The 24,622-nt window shown below is 39.1% G+C and overlaps 1 protein-coding gene across 2 annotated transcripts in view; it reads left to right on the forward strand.

Annotated features, from left to right (window-relative positions):
- The window catches only part of NTRK2 (neurotrophic receptor tyrosine kinase 2), a 202,659-nt gene that overhangs the window by 135,667 nt on the left and 42,370 nt on the right, over positions 1-24,622 (forward strand). For both annotated transcript variants that reach the window (XM_063295190.1, XM_063295189.1), the window contains exons 13-14: positions 17,779-17,909; positions 23,523-23,695. In XM_063295190.1, coding sequence (XP_063151260.1) covers positions 17,779-17,909; positions 23,523-23,695 — 304 coding nt within the window. The remainder of the gene's footprint in view (positions 1-17,778; positions 17,910-23,522; positions 23,696-24,622) is intronic.

Raw genomic sequence — 24,622 nt, forward strand, 5'->3', positions numbered from 1 at the left:
TGCATAAGTGTAATGGGCAATTTCTCACTGAGTGACTGATAGACCCACTAAAAAGCTCTTTTTCTAAGCAGATGTTTGGCCAGTTGGTAAACAAGTGCTCTAGGCTGTCTTAAGACAAATGAATTTAAATTAATAGTCACTAAAATGCTTAACCAGGAAAATAGGAGAAAAATCTGATTAAAACTGCAAATCATCTGAGATCTGGAGACTTTCTTTTGATACACAGCAGATATGCCATATACCTTTTTATTTTGACTAAAGTTTACTATTGATTTACTTCATTTATTTGGAACCAATTTAAACACACACACACATAGCAAAAGCGACTTTAGAAAGCCAGCACCTTGAGTGTTACTTAGAAACAAACCAGTAATGGATGGAGCTTCCATAAGGACTATGGTGTGGGCCCTAAACTATGCCTCCCAACGTAGTTTTTCCAAGTGGATCATAGTTGGAGACCCAGCCAAGCACAAATCATACATAATTCTTCGTAGCCTTATGTAATCTGTTGGCTGGAGTCTTTGCGGATAAAATTAGTCCTACTCATTATGCCTTAAACCTTACAATTTGGGCAGTCCAATATGGAGAGAGCTAGGGTAGTGTCATGTCAGATCCTTTTGGATGCCTTTCAGTTCTCAGTTTGAGGATGTGGATAAGGTGTTTGGTAGAGTTTGTTCAGTCATTTGCTTTCTTTCCCCTTGCCCCAGTGGTTTATTACATCTGAGGGAATGGGCTGCGCTCTGCTGGGCCAAGAAGTTTATAAATTTGTCTTTCCATGACTCTTTTTAAGAGGCCATAGTGATACCACTCTTGGAGAAAAATTGCAGGACCCAGAAGATCTGAACAACGATACTCCCATGGCTAATGTGCCTTTCCTGGGTAAGGTGTTTAAAAAGTGGTGGCTGAGCCTGATCAGACCTACTCATGACTGAAACTAGTTTTCCAGATCTCTTTTAATTAGGATTTAGCTTGGTTTTGATACTGAAACTATTTCTGTCACGCTGTGGAATGAATTTTGCTGGGAAGGAGGGAATTTTATGTCCTTGTTGATTTTGCTGAGCCTCTCAGCAGTCTTCAAAGCCCTCCTTCAATAGCTTGATTTGTGGTTGGAAAGTATCTGAACAAAGGGTTTGTTGAAACAGCTTTGTAGTAATCCCACTCAGACCTGAATAGCTCTTTCTAGAAGCTGGCACTAGGGAATTTCTGTTCAACTCCATGTTGTTTATACTGTGGAGTTCTGCAAGGCTCAGTTTTATCCTCCATGCTGTTTAACATTTACATGAAGCTACTTCAGAGATTTAGAGTGAAGTCATCAGTATGCTGATGATATTAAACTCTATCTCTCCTTTTTGATCAGATTCATCAGACAGTAGAAGTCCTGAATCAGTGCCTGGCCACAGCAATGAACTAGATGAGGGCCAACAAACTGAGATTCAATCTGGGCAGGGCACAGATGCTGTTAGTGGATGGTTTATTTGTCCAGGTGAGTGGTGTTCAGCCAGTTCTGGAAGACATGGTACTCCTCCAAAAGGGTCAAAGCTTGTAGCTTGTGGGTGCTTCTAGATCCATCTTTTTAATTAGACACACAAGTACCATGGCATGAAGTACCTTTTACCAGGTAAGGCTGGGGTGTCAGTTATTGGCCCTACTTAAATAAAAATAGCTTTGCTACAGTAATCTTTTTCCTGGGAACTTTTCATAAGGCTGCCTTGGAAGATGATCTGGAAGCTTCAGTTAATACAGAATACTGCAGCAAGAGTATTGGCTGAGAATGGACATTATAAAAACATCACACCAGTTTTATCCAGTTTTCACTAGCTCCCATTTTGTTTCCAGTTCCAATTCAAGGTGCTGGTATTAAGTTATAAAGCCCTCCATGGCCCGGGATTCCAGTTCCTGAAGAAGTCTCTTCCTGGATATTCCTACCTATAACCCAAGCTCATTTTCAGGAAGCTTTGGTGACCTCTCATGCTGAGATGAGGTGACTGGCTACCCCCTCATCTCTAGAAGGCCTTCCTTATGAACTTCATTTTCTTTTTGGTGCCAGGCAAAGATGTCTTTCTTCTCCCAGGCTTTTTAATCATTTTAATAAATGTGTTGATTTTTAAAATCCTGCTGTTCAGGTATATTTTTTCAGCCTGCTGCTTTTATTCTATTGTTTGATTGTACTACATTTTAATGATGTTTTACTATATATTAGAAAGTTCTAGTGTATAAAGCCTGCTTCTGAAAGACAGTGTTCAATGCTCAAATACTAAAAATAAAATAACCTTTTGGAATCAGCCACAGCCCTGTTATATTTTGGAGGAACTGTAGCTTCTTAGTGTTTTTCCAGAGTAGCCCCTTGTAGAGAGGATTACCATCATCTAACTGAGAAGCCAGAAGAATGAGTCAGCTTGATCATATCAGAGTGACCTAGAAATATTTGCAGTCGATGAAATATTTGCATCAATGAAAACTGAAAAAAATATCCTCTTTGCCAGAAGAGCTTCCTGATCTTCCAGAGGACAATTCAGTGATGCTTACTTCTCTCATCCCCCCCCCCCGCCCCTGTTTTAAGAGTGGAAATGGGAGGCCTTTGAGAGGAAACTGCTCCTATTCCTACCTTTAAAAAGCCCTGAACAGGCACTTTATTGGGATGTGTTTGTGTGTCTGTGTGTGTGCACGGGTTTGTTGAACAGGTATCCCCTAGCATCATAATTTGGGAATTTACTTATCCAGCATACAACAGTTCCCCTCAGTACATCCACTGAAGATGGGCCAGAAAAATAGCATGAACTAATGATGTTGAAAACCACTGAGAAATTCAAGAGGGACACATGCCCTTTTTTTCACTTTGAGGGTACACCAAGGGGTTTTCAGTCCTGTACCAAGACTTGAATCCAGATGGGAATGTGTTATGGCAATCTGTTTCCTCTATAGTCCCCTGCCTCTGCATTATGGTGCCTTGCTGAATCTCAACTCTGTCAACTGATGTTTTCATCATGAATGAAAAGATGATCTCTATCTTCAGAACATTCTGCAACCGAAGAGCAAATACCAGATCAAATGTGAGCATGTACGTAGAGCCAGTTATTAACTGAGACACAAGATGTTTCCATTCCAGAGACAGCCACATCATCATGCCAGTTTGATCTAGTGGTTAATGCAAAGGGCTAGAAACCAGGAGACTGAGAGTTCTAGTCCTGCCTGAGGCATGAAAGCCGGCTGGGTGACCCTGGGCCAGTCACACTCTCTCAGCCCAGCTCACCTCACAGGGTGGTTGTTGTGGGGAAAAGAGGAGGAGGAAGGAGTATTTGGTATGTTCACCGCCTTGAGTTATTCATAAAAAATATAAAGGCTGGATAGAAAATAAATAAATAATAAAAATATATATTTAAATCTACCTGGACTAACAGCTGGGGAACTTCAGTGTAGCAAGTGCCTCCAGCAAGCCCACTCAGGAAGCAAGACCGGCAGTAGAGCCTCAGCATTCCCATTTCCCTGTGTTGCTAACTCTTATCAGTAGATGATTGCTTTCCGTATATTGCACAAATAGGAATGTGAATAGTGTTGTTGTTGTTGTTTCAAAGCAGAAAATACAGTGACTCTGTCTCCCTGTCACTGCTGATAAGCCTGCTGGAGAATTCTGTTATCTGGAGTGCAAGCCATGATATGCTGACCCCTGCTTTACCCAACCAAGTCATGCCAAGATCATGTTATCCCAATGATCCAGCTTTTAATTAAAAAAAAATCAGAAAAGAAGTATCCAGCTTTCTCATTCTGGATCAGTTCTGAGATGATAGGTAAATAATATCCACTTTGTTATTAACAGCAGTAATTTACTTTGCAGGATCTGGCCAAGTCTTGTTAGTTGGAGAAAGAGCCAGAAACAAGGGCTTTCTGTAATATGGTGATAATAGCTTATGATATCTTAGAAACTTCAGGCCACTTTTTCTAGTTTTACAAACTGATTGTTCCAGGGACCACTTGTTTAATTCTTTGGACTTTGTCCATAATATTACTGGGAAAAAAGTTGTTTAATTTCTTGACCAGAAAGGGTGGATGTTAATACATAAATATGATGCTGACCCTGGACATTTCAATTCAATCATATCAGGTAATAGTAATATGAATTTGTTGAGCTAAACAAACTATATTTCACATATGATTTCATTAATATCTCCAACTGGTGACTTCTAGATGCATTGAACTTCAGTTCCCACAAACCTCATCCAATAGTGGTTATGTTGGCTGGGAGATTATGGAAGCTGATGTCCAATCTATCTACAAGTCACCAGTTGTGGAAGTTTGATCTAGACAAATTTAAATTATTATCAGGAATCTTGCAGTTCTTCACTGGAGTCTCTGTGAATCACATTCATGAGTTATGTGCCTTTTTTTTTTAATCTGTTCAATTGTGTCTGATTCTTGGAGACTGCGTGGACAAGCCCCTGCAGTATTCTTGGCAAGGTTTTTCAGAAGTGGTTTGCCATGGCCTCCTTCCTAGGGCTGAGAGAGAGTGGATGGCCCAAGGTCACCGAGATGGCTTTGTGCCCAAGGCAAGACTCGAACTCATAGTCTCTCGGTTTCTAGCCTGATGACTTAACCACTACGCCAAACTGGCTCTTATGTGCCTATACAAAGCTGCATTTGGAACCTTCCAGAGTTTATAGAATTATTTGGTAAGAGTCCTGCTGTCATGAACATCACATGACTAGGCATGGCCATTACCAAATCCCATCATTTTGCTTTTGTGAGCTACAAAATTAGAATGTCCATTGATTAGTTGTTTGTTCTTCTGTTTTATTAAACTTCTTTCCTTATTTCTGCTCCTTTTTCCCTCAAATCTTCAAAATTCCTTTGAATTTTCCATCAAGACTTCTTGTTCTTCCATCAAGGCATTCAGCTTTCAGCCTTATAGCTTCAAAAGACCCATTTTACAAGTGCCAGCATTGCAGGAGCCAAGCTCTCTCTTCTGATGGGCACAAACTGTGTCTTTTTTGCCTTGGTGAAAATCACACAGTTGATGATTGTAAGCAGTGCCAGGAATTTACTAAACAGGCTCATCGCAATTATTATTGTTTGTGAGAAAGAATGGCACACTCTGAAGATATTCTGATGTCCCCCAAACTCCAAGCCTCATACCATATCCTAAAAATTGTCTGGCAGTTCCCTCATCCCTCTGAAAATTTGACTAAATTCTCTGTCTCCTGCAGAGGATCTTGATGTCTCTACTATGCCCATTGGGGACTTAAAAACAAGTTGCCTCACCTGATCCCAATCAGAGCAAAAAAAAAAGGAGTGATAAAGAGCCTATTGCATCCCCCATTCTGTCTCCAGCAGCCTTGAGCTTCTTTTCTATAATGATCTTCTCCAACCTTACTCCTACTAGTCTTGCTGTTGATGAACTCTCCAATTTGTACAGAGAGGGGTAGGATGGAATAGTCTCTTGGCCTTGTCTTTCAGCAATCTTCTTACATGGAAGAGTCCCCAGTATACCAGTTAGTCCACTGCAGAAGTCCTCTTTCCAGTATATCTAGTCTTGCTGAGGACAACCAGAAACTCCTGGGTTGAGTTGACTTCTCACCTGCTGAACACTTTTATGAAGCAAAGAAGAAGGAATGCTTTTTCATACTCCAGTATCCGTGTTATAACTATGTGATGCCTCCAGCATAATAATCAGGTTTCCACTGTCAGCAGTATTCTGCATCAATAAACAAAGGAAGGCATAAAATTGGATAGACTTGGAGGCACGTTATACCCTTCAGGAGTTCTCTCCTGCCATATTACCAACTATTATGGTATGGCAAAATATCAGTTTTGGTAGGAAAACATATCCCTATCTCTATCTCATTCACCAGAGGAGAAGAGGCAAATAGTCCAGTTTTTCTTTTCCTTTTCCTTAAACAAAAGCAGCAAAGTTTGCCAAGCAAGAATACAGTTTGTCATACAGCTGACCCAGCAAAATTATAGCATCTTCCATCACCATGCATTACCATGGCTGGCTCCATTTGGCTGAAGGCTAAGGCGAGACCTGAGGACTTTCCCTTCAGTGAGGATAGATTACTCAGCAGTAAGACTGATACCACCCTGAACAGTGTTTGAGTTTCATAAAATAGAATGCAAAGGGGAACTGCAGCAACCCTATGTTGTCTCCACCCTGCTATTGTCCATGGTCTTATACACAACCATAGGCTGTCACTTTTTTCAAATGGAAAAGCATACTGTCCTATGACCTGGCACTCTCACAGTAGAACAGTATAACCTCACTTTCACTGCCTTAAACCTTCGGGTTCTACTGGTTGTTTGACAGGGTTAGTGAGTTCTGGGCTAGCCCCACACCAAACCATCCTGCACCTACAAAAGCATCTTCAAAATTCTATCAGGAGTTTTCCCTCTTTCTACAAAAAAAAAGGCGGTTGAGACTGTTCCTACTGGGACTATGCTCCAGCCTTCTTTTCAAAGGTATTTTATTGTTCCTATGAAGCATGGATTCAGACTAGCATTGGACCTTCATCATCTTAACTGTTTTCGAGGCACTGTCATTTCAAGATGATACTAACTATCCTTACTCTCTTGCAGAAAGGGATAATGCTTACACCAATTGAGTTGTGGGATGCAAGCTTTGACATATCTAGCAAGATTACCTCTTCCTTTGTTTCACAACAGATGGATCTATTTATGAATGTAACATTTTGCCATATGGCTTTTCCATGGCCCCAAGCCTTTTGTCTAAATATATGACATATGTCATTCCTATGTCTCCAAAGCATCATTTTGTTGTTTAGATGTCTGGTTCCTAGTTGTATATTCCCACCAAAAGCCATCTTACTACCTAGCTCAAATACTTCTGCTCCTAGAATGTCTCAGGTCAATAATGAGAACACTTCCCTTCTTCCCTCATAGATTACCCAATTCATATAGGCAACTGTAGATACCAATACATACATCTTGTATGCCTCCTGAGAAATCTGTATAATGACCAAGTAGCAACAGTAAGAACAGACCACGGAACAACGGACTGGTTTAAGATTGGGAAAGGCGTACGGCAGGGCTGTATACTCTCACCCTACCTATTCAACTTGTATGCAGAACACATCATGCGACAAGCTGGGCTTGAGGAATCCAAGGCTGGAGTTAAAATCTCTGGAAGAAACATTAACAATCTCAGATATGCAGATGATACCACTTTGATGGCTGAAAGTGAAGAGGAACTGAGGAGCCTTATGATGAAGGTGAAAGAAGAAAGTGCAAAAGCTGGTTTGCAGCTAAACCTCAAAAAAACCAAGATTATGGCAACCAGCTTGATTGATAACTGGCAAATAGAGGGAGAAAATGTCGAAGCAGTGAAAGACTTTGTATTCCTAGGTGCAAAGATTACTGCAGATGCTGACTGCAGTCAGGAAATCAGAAGACGCTTAATCCTTGGGAGAAGAGCAATGACAAATCTCGATAAAATAGTTAAGAGCAGAGACATCACACTGACAACAAAGGCCCGCATAGTTAAAGCAATGGTGTTCCCTGTAGTAACATATGGCTGCGAGAGCTGGACCATAAGGAAGGCTGAGAGAAGGAAGATCGATGCTTTTGAACTGTGGTGTTGGAGGAAAATTCTGAGAGTGCCTTGGACTGCACGAAGATCCAACCAGTCCATCCTCCAGGAAATAAAGCCAGACTGCTCACTTGAGGGAATGATATTAAAGGCAAAACTGAAATACTTTGGCCACATAATGAGAAGACAGGACACCCTGGAGAAGATGCTGATGCTAGGGAGAGTGGAGGGCAAAAGGAAGAGGGGCCGACCAAGGGCAAGATGGATGGATGATATTCTAGAGGTGACGGACTCATCCCTGGGGGAGCTGGGGGTGTTGATGACCGACAGGAAGCTCTGGCGTGGGCTGGTCCATGAAGTCACGAAGAGTCGGAAGCGACTAAACGAATAAACAACAAGATACCAATAGAGGAGCTACTTTCCTACTGCTTGGTACCAATATGTTCTTCAGGTGTTTCCACACAGTATTTCCTCTCTAACAAGCTGACATCATCCTCCAACTGCTGGGCCCTAGGGCAACTGCAACTTCAAATGTCTGTTTCATTTATCTGAATGTGTCTCCTCCAGGTACTTCCATTCCATTTTTCTGGGCTTGGGTGTGATATCCTCTCTTCTCCATTCCACTCTATATCTAGGAATCCCTCCACTGGAGGCGGTTCTTAGAAAATCTTTCTGGAGATGTTCCCTTCATGCCTTTCTCCATGATGCATGTCTTCACTACAGTGTATCTATGTACAGTGGGGGAACACACCTCTGAGTCCTCTGCATCAAAGATATGAAACACTGAAAATGTGGAGGGCAACCTTATCTTTCCAAGGCTGTCTCTATGATCAAACTGTTCAGATTATATTCCAAAACTGGAAATGGTCTCAACCAAAAACTCCATCAGAAATGGTCCTTATCAAATTCATCCAGGACAACTGATTTATTTGCATCTTGGGACAACAGAAAAATTGTCACATTTTCCAGCAGGGGCAGGATAAATCTCCAGTTTCTTGAGTGATGCCTTCATTTTCATGGACCCCTGTTTCATATTTTCTCTGATTGCTGTCAAGAGTTTGGTGAAGATCGACAAGGATTTTATCAACTGCATTCTTATCTCCCTGTTGTTCTGTTTCACCCATTGGGAATATCTCTGCCTTCTGAGCTGATCCAACATATTTTCTATCCATCAAGAGGAAGTTTTCCCTACAGATCTCCATTTCCTTTGCCTTATAGCTTTGGAGATTTGTTTCCCAAACCCTTTTGGGGGGAAGTAGAATGGATTATATTTCACAAGGGCTTCCTATGTGGCTGAATAAAATAATCTGAAGAATTCACCTGGAAACAACAATGTAATCCCATGCCATATCAGGTCCATCTTACGTTGGCTTTTCTGCTGCACCTGAAACAACAATATTTGGTTCTCTTTTCTATAAAGATATATCTTGTAGTATTTTCTTGTTTCCTTTGTCAGGAACTACTTCTCTTTTTTTCTAAATTGCTGATAAAGCATTTCATGAAGGCCTAGTACATTTCTATCCTCCAGCATTCCTAACATTTGAAGCTTGGAACCTCTTGTTCTCACCATGTGAAGATTGAAATCCTTTGATTCCCATTGCTACCACCCTGATTCACCTCTTCTCATGGCAAGTAGTGTTTTTGGTAGTCATATATTTGTTTGCTGAGCTGGAGAACTGGGTGACTTATGAGAGATCCTGTCATGAGAGATCCCGTCATCCTTATTTTTCATAGAATAAAGTAATTCCTTGCACAGATATTTCTTTATTTCCAAAGCCAATTGCAGCCTTCCACTTGAATCAAAATGTTAGATTGCCTATCTTTTCCCCCAACTCCTCAACAATATTGGAAACATTATTTAAGTCCTCGGATGCCTTTCAACTTCTCATTTTTTTACCTCTAGTGTACAGCACTGGGACCAGCTTTTATTACTTTACTTCCAGGGGCCATCTAAAGAGTATGGTTTTCTCCCTGATAGCTTTGTTGTGAACTCACCAAACATCTGTGCCTCCTTCTGATCTGCCCTTATTTTACAAGAATGATGGCAGCATCAGCAGCTTTCTTCCAGGTACTGCCCTGCAGGAGCTATGCCAAGTAGCCACATCAGTTCAGCCTTTCACCACTGTCCAGCTCTACAGACTGGACATCCCACTTCCACAGAGATGCAACCTTTGGAAGGGCCATCCTCTTTTCTGTCATTTTTTGATGCCCAGACCAAACTCCAGGTAAGAAGCTTGTCACTCACTGACAGCCCTTTACATTCACTTATATCTGTGTATCACAGAGACCATGATGAAGAAGAACTGGTTATTTACCTAACTGCAGTTATTTGACTGGTTATATGTAAATTCACAAAACCTGCCATCCTACCAGCTTTGGTATCAGATGAACTATCTGGATTTGCTCTGCCAGTCTTTGAAAGTAAAGGAGTTTGGCAGGGGCATAGTACATGTGAGGTGGGATTCCCCCTGAAAGTACTATGCTAGAATCTGGGTAGATACATAATCTACGAGTGTAAGTAACCAGTTCCTAGATGCATAATCCATAACTAGTTTCTCAAGCCCAAACATCTTTGTCAGCTGTTGTCATCCACACAGCTTTGCAATCATGTACCTTTATTCTGCTCCCATTAAATTCAGTAAAAAGATTCCCATCAATTTTTGTGACACTGGAACTGGTTGTATCCAGTTCAGCTGCATACAGTGGGATTTAATTCTGAGTCAATCAATGAAGATCAGATTGCCCAAGGAGTTCTGGGATGCATTTGCAGTACCTTACAGATTTTTGCTATTAGTATATGTAATATATGTGGTGTTTGATACCTCATCCAAATTTAATGAAAATTCTGCAGCCTCAGGATCAATAATTGATTAATCATTTCATTTCTCTTTAAACACTTAGGTTGGAAGAGCCTTAATTATATTTAGAGGTATCCTAATAAAATGTATTGATTTCAAAGGACAATTTAAAGGTTAGCTAAGTGAATCAACACTTTAAAGCTAATCATTTTAAAAAATCAGTTTATTACCATTCAGAAGGAGGGCTTCTTAAATCAGAACCACTCATTACCTTATTGACATGTATTCTGAAGGGAAAGCATCTGCATCTCCATGGTTTTCATCCAGAGCATGCTTTTGATCTGGACTGAGGTCCTGCACTTCTTGCAGAAAATCATCTCCCTGGCTACTAAATGTCCTTAGTGCTGTTCATGATATGGAGCATCTTCAGGAATAAAATAAGAATGAGTTATCATTTTTATCAGAAATCTGGTGATCACCTTAACTCCAGATTAAGAAAAGGTCTCCAACATACTTTATTTTTTGAAAATAAAAATGAAAATGAAGTAACATGTATTTTCATCTTCAGAGTAAATTTACAGATGCAAGGACATAGAATTTTCAAAACTTGGGAGTAACTTGTGTTGAGTAAATATTATTAGGCTTGTGCCATACAACCTGTAATTCTTAAACATTTTTTTAAAATACAGTGTTTTATTATAAGATGTCACAGTTAAATATATTGCTTAGTTATATAGCCCTCAAATGTTTCATGCAGCTGTACCAATGTTTATTATTCCTTTGAACTACAAAATCACTTCTAATTTTCTAAGCCTATAAGTCTTCCAGTTGCTTGGACTGGTGACTCTAAGGGTTAGATCACATCTTAAACTGTATCTGAACCTTTTATTCTTCTGTTATAATTCTAGAAATTCAAGTCATACAATCAGAATGTGCAAGAAAATAAGGACAAAAGTAAAATAAATACATCACAGAGTATATTGCTAAATTATGGAAATTGTTTCCATAAGATGTTATAATACCGTTAAATAAGCAAAAATTTTTAAAAAGGGGGGGATTAGAAAAACCTTGATATTAAAACTCTAACTTGTGACTAATAATCTTACTGATGCAAAAGAATGGATATCCCAGTGGGTCTATGGTGGGATCAACTCTAGTCAGGTAGCATCTGTTATTTCCAAGAAAAAGATCCAACTCATTTTGATGATGAGTGAGATGGACAGAGGAAGATCTTTCTTTCTCAGCACTTCTTAGATTGACCATGTTCCCATAGTATGTGTTTATTTGTATGTATAGATACACACACACACACACACACACATTGTGCTGAGTTCTGGATTGATTGATTGATTGATTGATTGTTATTAGGAGCCATTGACCAATGGTGCCATAACCCTAATAGAAAACTCATCCCTCAGAGCATTTGGAAGTCAGTGAATGCATTGGGCCAGCAGAGCAAACATGGAGACATTAGCCTCTGTGACCATCAGACTTGCAGAACTAGTGTTTGAGCCAAGTTATTCAGAACACCTCAGGGGAGCAGTGGTGTCACTGGATGGAACCGAGAGGCACAAAAGCACATGATGGCAAGAAGTGTGTGAGAATAATGAGCTACTTGGGAGTCACTGTTGCTTCCAAATACATTTGCATTCTGAGCTGAATTAGATGAATGCCAGTTTATTGTCAGGGGAGTCCTAAAGGCTTTTCTATAAAACTTACCTTTGGGGAGCAACTTAGGGCCAGAAACATTGTCTATACCTTGTGCCTAGTGCCTTGGCAACTTTAAGATGTGTGGACTTCAACTCCCAGAATCCCCCAGAATTTTGGGAGTTGAAGACCACACATTTTTATATCTACCTCAACTACATCTACATATTTTTTTTTACAAATTTAAAAGATAAACATGAAACAATATAGAGGAAAAAAGTAAAAAAGGACAAAGGTTTTGAAGACAATAGAAAGCGAAGGGAAAGAAAAAGAAAACAAACAAAAAGTTACTTAAAGAAGCAATTTCCAACCTTTTCAGCAGTTATAGACATACAAAGTCTGTACCTCTTAAAGTTGCCAAGGTTGAGAAACACTGACCTAGTGATTAGCTATTGTGAATCCTTGGGCTCTGACTTTTCATTTCTTGTGTTCCTTCACAGCTGTCCCATGAAGCTGTGCGGTGCCCATACCTACAAGAGGCTTTGTATTGATTGATTGATTTAATCAAATGTCAAGGCCACCCAACTCAACAATGGCTCTGGACAGCTTGCAAATAAAAAATACATAGAAAAAACACACAACCATCAGAACAGCAGGACCAACTATAAACCACCCACAACAGAAGGGTGCACCACCATCACCCTGACCCCAAGGTCTGGGAGAACAGCCAGATCCTCAACTGTTCTGGCCTAGTGGCTGCTTCCCTGGCCTTCCCCTGTTTTCTTCATATATATGTGCCTGCACAGAAAATATTTCAGATAAAACAATGCAGCTGACAGAAGTGAGATACTGGCAGCCTTGGGGGAGAGCACTTTATTTTTTGAGTTGAGGCACTACTTTTAAGCAGATCACTCCAGTGATTAGAATCAAGGCATGTTTTTGGAAGCAGTGTGGTGCCATTTCACACAGGCTTAATGGTATGAACATCAGAAGTTTTTGTATGTGGAACACATTTAATAAACCCTGACTCCAGAAGGTTTAAAAAAAGATAAATAATAGCAGCATATTGCTGACAAGTAGAAAAAAAGTTATATCCACTGTTTATCTGAAGATGACATTCAGTTCACTCTTCAGTTAGTAGGAGATTCAAATGCAGCAGTGAGCAGAGAGTGAGGAAAACAAGATTTGTGCATAATGCTCACAACCTCTTTTAGCTAAAACTGCAAAATTAAGGATTCCTAATTAATCAGAATGTCAGCTTGATCTTCTTAACAAACAGAGCAATTGGCCTTAAGTTTTATGTTCTCAATCTCTAAAACACAAGGACTATAAAACTCCTATGGGATTGGGAGAGGAATATTCTGGGGAATCGGCAATCCTAAGGTGGATCAATACCTTCTCCACCTATCAAAATTCCCAAGGCCAGTGTACGATGAAAGCATGCTGATTGTGCTGACCAATCCACATTAGATTTTGTGTACAGTATGGCTTTTCCCAACTATCACATGAGATGTCCAGGCCCAATCAGATACTTGATTTACTTCTTAATTGAATTAATTTGGGCATTTGTATGTAGTATGACAGCCAGAACCGAGAATCGGTTAGAATGTTGGATTTTGGCTGAGGAAGACTACATTCAAATACCTGCATGACAAAAAGGGTTGTAGAGTAACCATGGGCTTATTGCTATCTCTTCGTTAGGATAAAAAAATAAGGGGATTTATATGCTAAGCTTCTTGGAGGGAAAACAGGATTTTAAAACATCCAATTAGATAGAAGTTAGAGTAAATTTAGAAGTTCAGAAAGATTGGTGCGTGGTGTGTGAAGGTCAAATTCATTAGACTGAGCAAGCGAAAGCCTGAATCAAGCTGAAACAGCCATTCCAGGGTGTGTGCAGCGCCTTACATCTGTCAGAAGACTAGATGTACCATTACCCTTCTGACAATCCCAGCCACCCTTGGATGCTTTCCGGATGCTCACTATTTAAGCTACAGTGAGCTGTGTGTAAGGGACAACTGTGGGTACACATTTTCCCAATTGTTTCCTCTCCTTTCAGATGCATCAGAACAAAATGTCCAGGCTTGTAGCCTATGTTTCACTGTGACCCATGCTATGGATGGAAGGCAGCCTGTGTGGGAGTTCATTATAGTGTGCTAAATTAGCCAATAAGCCTGCATGCATTGTGCAGTGGAAGTATTTGGGCAGCTCCTGTTCCTCAGTGACAGCTGCTTGGCATCAAATGTTGTAATTATCAACTCAGAAAGAGAGAGGCATTTGGAGAGAGAGAGTAAAAACAGCAGCTAGTACAGAAAAATTACAGAAAGGATGTTACTTGCTTGCCATTGGATTTACATCATATTAAGAATTATCCTATCTGCTGAGATTCAGGTAGATTCCCTGTCACTGCACCACAGGGGCAAATATCAGCCTTCATTTATAATAAATCCAGCACTTCTTTCTTTTTGCCAGATGGTCTATCCTTGGCCGCCTCGCAGCAAAGCCAGTGTCTTGCAACTATAGCCTGCTGTTCACAAGGCCTCCTCTACACTCATTTTAGGCATGCGTAGAAGGTCCAGTGTCAAGGTTCTCCAGTGAAAGGATCTCAAGCAGCAAGTGTGGAGAAAGACCTTTGCCTAGATATTGTGGAGCAACTAACAGTCCAAGTAAATCAGCTGTCTCCCACCTGGTGTGCTCTAGATGTTTTGGGGCTACAGCTCCCTGGGAATTAAGTCCCAATACATCTGGAAGGTACTGAGCTGGGGAAGGCTATAGAAAACAGTAAGCTAGCTAGATCAGTGTATAATATTGATTCAGGTCTTCATAAAACCAATGAGCTCAGCAAGGCTTAGCCTCGGTTAAATTGGAAAGCCTGGGCTTACAACTGGAAGTTTACTTTTCTCTTATTCAGTTTACAGGTGGGATGTTGGACTTTGGAGCCATCTTTACAAAGATCATATTATGAATAAGGATAAACAAATACACTAGCTTTCATTATCTTATTATTGCAATATTGTTTGCTCTACTATATACTCTTCTCATAATCAAAAGTGATTATTAAACAGGCAAAGTTGTTAGGTGGAATTAGTGGCATGCAGCAGTCGCCAGGAGACAACAGTGACTCGAAGGCACAACACAACACAACACAACACAAAACCAGAACCAAGCAGTATGTCTAATCCTGTATCTTAAACACTAAATCTTATCTATTTCAAAAAGGTACAAAAAGAGACTTCAAAGAAAACACCAGTGGAATCAAGGTTTAAGTCAAAGCAGTAGGTTCCTTTAGCAGCCTGTTGTACAAGCCCTGTTAGAAATATCGCCCCATCTTCTCTCTTTCTCTCCACTTTTTACCTTGACCACAAGTGCAAATCATATTTGCTAGAATGAAATGCCTTCTTTATCCTGCTCGTTGAATGAAACAGACAGAGTAAGTGGCAGTTTAATTTAAGAAGAGCAAGAGATGGGAGCCTCAGAGAAAGCTGGATTCAATTAAAAGAGGACATACCTTTTCTTCCTGGGTTATGTGAATCCCCCCCTTTTTTTTCCAGTTAATAAAGGGGAACAGTTGTTAAAGGAAAAAAATTGATAGTGACATGGGACAAAAGTGCTCTGTTTTCCATCTTTTAATTTATTTCCTGAAGTCCCAGATGACTGACAGTCTTGATTCTGTCAAAAATGAATGCCTTTCTCTAAAGCTATTCCAGATATCTTTTCTTTTAAGAGTGATTTCAACACCCTCGTTCTCCTCTTCATCTACTATTAACACAAGTTGAACAATGCTGGTTGGACTAAAGATCAGTCTACTCACATTCCCCCACCCCCTGCCATGCCCATAATAAGCACAGAAGCAGGTTATGGGGTGGCCCTTTTTCCTACTTTTGTTCTCCAGGAACTAGTATTCAGAGACTTGGTTCCTTTGATTCTTGAAGTATCATAGCCATTAGGACTACTTGCCACTGATTGTTTTATCCTTGATTAATTTGTCCAATTCTCTTTGTAAATCATCTGAGTTGGTGGCCACCACCACATTTTGTAATAATTGAAAGAAATCCAAATGGGGTTCAGGGCAACATGTGTTGACCTCTTGAAAGTTTTGGATGAAGATTGCAGCACCTGATTTATACAGCATACTTATACATATTCTATACAAATGTAACATCTACAAAAGAATCCAAATAGTTTGATACAGTTTTATGATTATGTGTTTATTTTATCACTTTCTTTACTGCGTTGTAAGTTAGGGTTTCCCAGTTACATTTATTCTTACTAACTATGGCTTTGCTTTGCTTTCCTTTGGTTGAATAGTTGGAGGTTGTTTTTTTTTTTTTTAAGGTGGAGGGATATAAGTTAGCGATTGATGTCATAATATTTGTTATTTTTTATAGTTGCTAGCCATTTTGGTTTGATTTTGAAGAAACAAAAATTAAAATCTGAGTAAAACAAAAGACAGAGACAATGTATGCTGTCCTTGACAGATACAAAATAACTCTCTCTGTGACAGTTTTCCTAACCCTGCATGGCCCTGATTGTACCACATGTTTAGGACCTCTGAGATTTCCATGACACATTCAAATCTTCGTGAAATCTCCCTCTATGACCACCCGAGGAGTTCAGAATGACAGCCTGGACAGGGCTGGCACTGCTCCATCAAATACCAATACCAGTACTCTTAAGTTACTAGAAGTCATCATAGTGGCATATGAGTATAAACTCAGCTGAATAAGGAAATAAGGTGAATTGCCTGGAAAGACTGTAGGGTCTTTTGCTCCAGTAACTTTAATAAAAAGTTGGCCAGGGAGCTGTAAGAAATTATTTGAATAATCAGAATAATTATAATTGATTATAATAATAATTATTATTTGAATAATTCTTGAAGCAGGAAGTCCAGCTAATGTGTCCAGTGCCAGAATCATTCTAAATGCTAGCATTCCTTAAATTTTGTCATTTTCCCCTGACTTTTATCCCTTTTTCACACCTTTCCTCCTTTTGTTTTTCATTTTACATGCTCCGTATTGTCTAAATCAGTGTTTCCCAAACTTGGCAACTTAAAGAAGTCTGGACTTCAACTCCCAGAATTCCCCAGCTAGTTGATAAACACTGGTTTAAATGAAAGTAGCAGAAAATTAGTTAAGGTTTTAAGCTTGGCAGCAGGTACCTGACTTTTTCGCCAGCCATGTGGGACTCGCTGACTGGAGTTTCCTTTTGGTTGTTGGAAATTACCCTGTTTTGTTCATCCTTTTATATATTGGACTACTTTTTAATGAGGTATGGTTAATTCCTTTTCTGTTAATGTTTATTTTTGTTGTACTCCATCCAGACTCACACATTTTGAGCTGGGTGGCCATATAAATACTCAAAATAAACATATAAACAAAATATTAAAATGAATATATTGTAAAGCACTTTGTTTATTTTATGTGAATTTTGTTTTGTTTTCCATCTAGCATCTTTCCATCTAGCTGTGTATTTCACAATCTATATGGCTGCAAAAATAGCCCTCAAGTTACAACCCTCTTATTTCCTTTTAACACAAGTTGAACAAGTGTTAGAGTGATGGTCTTAAGTGACGTGCAGAGTGCTTAAGTCTTCACCCTTAAACAACTGAATAGAAGAGCATCCCTTTTTACCTTTTTTAATCATGAGAAAGGGCACAACCTAGCCACCTCACTTTCTATTACCCATCTCAATAGGAATTGCCAATCCCATATAGCAAACTTCATTCAACATGCTGTAACCTTCTGCTATTGATGCCCCAATTAGAAACTGATGACTGATCCTCACTTTATCTTTATATTACAGTTGTCCAGCATATCAAGCGCCACAATATCGTTCTCAAAAGGGAGCTGGGAGAAGGAGCCTTTGGCAAAGTCTTCTTGGCTGAATGTTATAACCTATGTCCTGAGCAGGACAAGATCTTAGTTGCTGTGAAGGTAAAAAAGTTGTATGTCTATTATTAAGCTGCAGTGGCAGATAAATTCTTTGCAGTTTTCGATGGATAGAGTGTAGGCCCACCAACAAAAATATTTTGCCAAGATTAGCAGCAGACAGGAGTTTCTGCTACAGTATAAGAAGTCAGCACTCCTATTTACCTGGAAATAGATGGTTCTATCCAATGTTATATTGACTAATCAGGGGTAGAGTTGGGGCTATAATTGGGCTAGCCCTGACTGTGGAAGAGTACATAAAAACTGCCACACGGATACCCTACGGACCTGTGTTATACATCTGTTTCTCCAAGAATAAGCTATATCTTTCAGAGAATACTGACTTTCTTTAGCCTTCCATTATGCTTTTTAGGTATAAGTTGGTCCACAAAGGCATTTGGGTTTCAACAGCAATCCTTACTCCTTTGTTTATGTATTTGCAATGTTATGTTAGTTTCTGTCATATTAAAGCAGAGATCTATAATTGGAAGTCCCAGAGTTATACACAACTCTGCAACATTTTGGATGCTGGTGCCCCACAAGCTTCTCTGAGAGCTGCTGGTAACTGTAATGGTTATTGTGATGAAGGGGAGAACTATTAAATATATGAGGGGTGATCTTACTACCTGTGTTGAATGAATTTAATGCAATGTTAATGATGTACACAAACAAGTTCAATCTGGTTTAACCTTTTGTCCTGGCCCTACCCATTTGGAAGATTATGCCCCCTCCCCCAGCACAAGTTCTGGGCCCCTGTAGCAAACCATGATGAGCTCTGCGATGAATTCTGTGGTATTGCATCTAGGCCCCCAGTCTCGGTTTTGCACATTTGACAGAAAGTGCACGTGAAGGGTAGTGATGAGCTTTTTTGATGATGCGAGGGTCCCAGTCTTTTCCAGAGATCCCCTGTTGTGGAACAGCCTGTGCTATTACAGCTGTATTCTTAGACAGTTCTCTTTCCCCTATCTGAAGAGTACGAGGATTGGGCAGCCCCAGTGCATGTAACCTTATTCTCTTCCTCAACTGCTGTCATATATTTAACAAATATGGCCCAAGTATGTTGCTTCTTGACAGATCTGGGCTCTTGATTTCACAGCTAAGCATTAGCTTTCATTCATGTTTACTTTGTTTTTCTAACCCCATGGTTGTCCTTGTGATAACGAGATGAAATGGACAAGCACAATTCATGCCAGAAGAAATCCAGAAATTAAGGGCATGTTCTGGAGACTGGTGAGGCCGGAATAAATAGGGGCAGAGCTGCGCTGAGCATCAATTTTGCAAAAAGGTTTCTGTTTTCCCTGGCTGAAATAGGGTACTTTGTGACTGATATGTCCATTTCAGAAGAAATGTAGATTGAGGAGCAGCAGAACAAGTTGCCCCATATCTTTGTTAATGTTCAAGCATTGTCACATTTGCTTTTCATTCATTGGATCTTTGACATGCCTCTTTATTGGTTGCTGAGCAACCCAGAACAGCACTGTGTTCCCTATGCATGTGAAGAAATAGCTACTATTGTGCCTTGTGGAAAGTCTAAAACTCAAAATGCAGCGGTTGGCAGGAGAAGGGGGAGCGCAAAAGAATTCAGCAAATATCCTCCTCTTGTAACCATAAATAACTTGAAAAGAAAAGGCATTAGGAGATCTTATATAGAAATAGGATAAATATATACATACATGTTCACACATAGAAAAAACATCGTTTTGCCTTTTTGAAAAAAGAGGCAGAAGCAGAAGCAGAAGCAGGGCAGCCAATGGGTTTATTTTTACTTCCAATTTGTTTGGAAAGAGTTTGATTTGTAGGAGTCACTTTGGAGTCAGCTTCTGTGCAGAAGGACTTAAGTGAGATTTAAATGGCATGCTGGCTTTCTGTAAGCTCCCTAAAAGCAATCAGATGAGGGGCTGTGCTGAGTGGAAATAGCCTTTTCCCATCTTGTGTGAAATTCGACTTGTGCCTGTTGTTATTACTTTTATGCAGAAGTGGAGCGATATCATTCTAAGAAGCCACACCAGCAAAAGGCTAAATTGCAGTCTTCTGTAGAGATGGACAAAAGATGGACAAAATTGCGTGTTCATTTTCTATAATTAAAAAAAAATAGCATTTTTTTCTCACCACAAACACTTTCTAGTCTGATTTGGCATCAGTTTGCAGTATGCCTTCTTAGGCATTTTTTCTCTTTAATATGTGCAATTCTTTGCAAGCAACTTCCCCTAATATATGTCTTTTTATATGCTATCTTCTATGCTATTTTTAGATCCTTTTATTGGCCAAAGTACCGCACAGCGAAAACTAAAAGGCAATTGTGTTTGAGTTCTAGTTTGTCTATTATCAATTTTGGGAGCACCTATGAATTCAAATTGTATCAAAATCTGGAACCAACAAATTTCTTCTCCTGTCTTTAATATACTTGGCTCTCTTCCTTGCCTGTTTTCTAAAGGTTTCTATCTTCTTTTTTCATTTTGAAAACATTCAAGCCACTAACATTAGAATTTTGCTGTTTAAAAATAAAAATAAAGAAATATAAAGAAAGAGATAAAGAAATCAAGGTAATTGTATGTTTTCAAATGAAAATTTATGTTTATCTTTTTTATGGTGCTAGGAGAGATAAGGGTGAGTATTCAAAATACTAGGGACCTTTTTCTGTATAAATGCAATTTTATCTGGCACATATTGACACCTACAACATAGTTGTTTCTTGAAGATTATCTCTGTCGTTGCAATACTGCAAAGCTCAGTATAAGCTTTGAGCCTTTATACTTTACCATAACATTTCTGAAAATCTTACCATGTTATTTTGAGACCGTAAGAAACAACAGTAATGTGGAGAAAAATCGTCCAAAACTATTGTTTTCTCCATAAAATGATTTGACCCCATTTTGAACTCATTCTTCCTTTTCCTGGCTTCTCCCACACAAAAAAATTGGTCTAGTTCTGTTCAGTGTTTAGGGAGTTATCCTGCTTATGGACCAACAGATAAATGGACATTTACATTTCAGGATCATTTTAGATAAGTTGGTTGAGGAAAATTTTAAGAAGATAGTAACTCTTGAAAATGGATGAGAAAAAAAATCTTAATAAATGTTGCTCTTCCAGACACAGCAATGATCTGGACATAGACATCTATTCCATTTCAAGAACAGTGAACATTCATCTGAGGAAAAGCTTTATGGCAACTCTACTGCTATCTGTATTAGAACATGTACATGGGGTGGGGAGGGACTCGGGGGAAGAAATGGCAAACTGAAGATGGCTCCACTAAAAGCGGAGCTGATAACCGCAGCAGAATGAAGAGCTGGCGAGTAGATTGGTTCTTTGTAATTCCTCTCTGGACAAGGAGAGGACTTGAGGTCACCACAGATTCTCCATAGTTGCTCTTCATTAAGAGACTGCAAGACAGGGGTCTCCAGCAAGTTTATAGTTCTGGGAGACGAGGACTAGCCTTCTTGCTCAAAGTGCAGGACACTAACTTTGCATACTTCCTTTTCTAACCGCTTTCAGAAATTGCTTGTTAACTACTTTTCAGCTATTAGGAACCTTTGGATCGACAAATCTGAAAACTCTGGGTGAGTTTTCTTCAGTCCTTAGTGAAAAAAGTTTTAAATGCAAGTTTAAGGACTTAATGTTTTTTTTAAATAAACAGCAAAAGGGTGATTAGAACTTTGATTTTGGAAAAGTACAAATGGACTAAGGGTCCAGATGGATTTGAAATAAGATTTTGGAATTAATTATAAGAATCCTTCCCATGGGAAAATGCTTTTGTTTTGAATTGTCTTAACAAAAAAAAAGATAGGATGCGACTTTGAAGGTTGGACACTAGAGGGAACCATAAGAGCTAAAGATTACAATTAGAGAAGAACACTCAAATTGAGCAAAACATTTTAACACTGGACATACTGAAGGATATTTTTGAGCAATGGACCCAGTTAATTTTAAGAGTGTCTGCCTCTACAGATAGACTGTGTTTAAAAGATGTTATGGAAGAGGAACAAGTTTTACCTGACAAGACTGAGACTGGTCTGAAAGTGGATTTAAAAATGACAGGCTACAAGAATGATATGGAAAAAATGTTACGCTGGACATACAAAAGAAATTGGCTGATGTCTTAATTAAAAGGGATATACAAATAACAAACTAAAAAAGTGACCTGGATAACTTTCCTATATTGGATTTAGAAAAGAGGCTTGTTAAAGCTCTGAAGAAATTTGTGAGAAGGGACAAAGAAAAAATAAAAAGGAATCAACTTCAAGGACTTTATTTGAAGGGACTAAAGATCAAATTGTTAAAAGTAAAAGGAAGGAATATAAAGTGGGTTTATCTGATCAAGGTTAAAATAGATAGCTGTTATCTCTGGTAACCCTTAATGGACTTTTGCTGATCAGGGCTCAAACAAGGAGGCTTTAAGGATTTGTTTATAGATAAGACATGGGAAGAAGAGATCATTTGTTGTATTTTAAGAGAAGGTGATAAGTTGCTGAAATTGTTTATACTTGTTGTGATGAAGAGGGAAGTCAATTCTTTATATATTTCTTTTATTTTTACTATATTCTTATTTTTTTTCTTTTCTTTTTTTTTTAGTTTGTATTAGTTTTTAATTGTAATTTTTAATAAAATTGATATTAAAAAATGAACATATACACAGGAGCTGTCCTCATCATTTCCAATAAATTTATGGAGATAGGAGGGAAGGGTTGCCATTGAAACGTCCTCCCTTCGTAATACATGCTTGTTAATCCTGCAAAAGATATATGGAAAGTACTGAGGTCACAGAGGGATGGAGAGGGCAAGGAGAAAAAATAAATTTTATTAAGGGAGTTTCTACTCTTCTGAGAACTGCTCTGAGGACACCAGCATTAGAGGATGTCATAAAAATGTTCCCAGAAGAGTCATTCTCAGACAAAGGCAACCTATCTGGATTAAGAGAAATTGTTCATTTGGCTGTTTGACAGACAGCATATAGTTACTACAGCAATGGTTCCATCATAGCAAAAGCAAAAGATCACTGGGCACTGTGGGGGTTCCATAGCATTGGCTTAATAGCACTGTAGATGCAACATGTTCTACTAAATGAAGTTTTATGGTTACCTCTGTTACAGTGCTGGGAGACATAAGGGTGGGTATTCAGACTACTGGGACTCTCATTCTGTATAAATACCATTTTGCCTGGTATGTAGATATGGATATGACATAGTGGTTCCTCAAAAATTCATTTCCATCTTTGCAATATTACAAAGCTCAGCACAAGCTCTGAACCTTGACATTTTACTGCAGTATTTCTAAAAACTTCACAATATTATTTTGAGTTTATCAGGAACAACAATAATGTGGGGAGATGTGGTCCAAGACAAAAATGAACCCCTTTTTCAATTCCGTCTTCTTGGCTGGCTTCTTCCCCAACAACAAATGTGGTCCCAGTATAGATCTGAGACAGTTGCCCTGCTGATGGACAGGCAGATCAATGCACAGAGTGCCAAGTCTTGACATAGTTTTTTTTTCCAATATACCAAAATTGGGCTAACTCCTTCCAATTTCATGATTTTTCCCAAGACAAAAAGGTAAAGGTACAGTAGTTGCTAAGCTTCTGGAAATGTATACCTTTCTTTCAACTTGATTCTTTCGTTGTAGACTCTAAAGGATGCTAGTGATAATGCCCGCAAAGACTTCCATCGAGAAGCAGAACTACTGACTAATTTACAGCATGAACACATTGTGAAGTTTTATGGAGTATGTGTGGAAGGGGATCCTCTCATCATGGTTTTTGAATACATGAAACATGGAGATCTCAACAAATTCCTTAGGTAAATTAAGAAATATTTGTGATATGTTTTGAATTTTTCTAATATTCTGTGTTCAAATCTGAATTCCCCAGAACTCCCTTGAAGTTTCATTAGTAAGTTAGAGATTTGGAGAGACAAAAAGATGCATGCAGTGTGTTTGCAATAATTTCCACAGTTTCCTCCAAGACTTTATATTCACAGCTGGGAATCTGTTGCTCTCTAGATGCTGCTGAACTACAACTCCCAGCAGCCACAGCTAGCAAGGACAGTGGTATTCTCAGAGTTGTAGTTCAGTAGTATCTGATGGGATACATCTCTGATATAAGAAAAATATCAAAAGATGGAGAAGATGGAGGAACAGTAACAGTTTCAGCTTTGTACTAATTTTTACTATTAAAATAAAAACAGTGCATCATAAGCTTCTCCAATCACAGTATTTTAGGCAAGGGACATTGTTATATATAATAGGACTGGTGGCATCTGATTGACCTTACTTGGGCTCAGAAACTAAGGAAAGTCATGATTGACAATGAGATGGTAGACCTCCAGGGAATATTGGGGCTATAGGCCAACTTAGGAACTTGAAAATACATGCTGTAGAAGGCAGTGGCAAACAACTTCTATATTGCTGTTAAGTAAATGGCATGGATGTGTGTAGCATGTCCCCAGGAAGTTCATCTCAAAGGAAAGCTTCCTTGTACATTTACCAGCATTCAGTATTCTTTGCCAATTTTCTGTCCCAGGTATATGAATCTCTAAAAAAACAGTATGCAAGACATGAGAGACATCATCTCAAAAACTTACTCAGAAAATTATGGATATTCAAGTCTTCTTAAAAGGTTAATATATGTCAACCCTGTAAGATAAGTTGAGTTTGAGAAACCATGACTGGCGCAACCTTACCAAGTAAGCTTTACAGTTAAAGTGGGTCTCTCTGGTCCTACTCTG

Source organism: Candoia aspera, chromosome 2 (genome assembly GCF_035149785.1).
Source record: "Candoia aspera isolate rCanAsp1 chromosome 2, rCanAsp1.hap2, whole genome shotgun sequence".
Classification (NCBI taxonomy): domain Eukaryota; kingdom Metazoa; phylum Chordata; class Lepidosauria; order Squamata; family Boidae; genus Candoia; species Candoia aspera.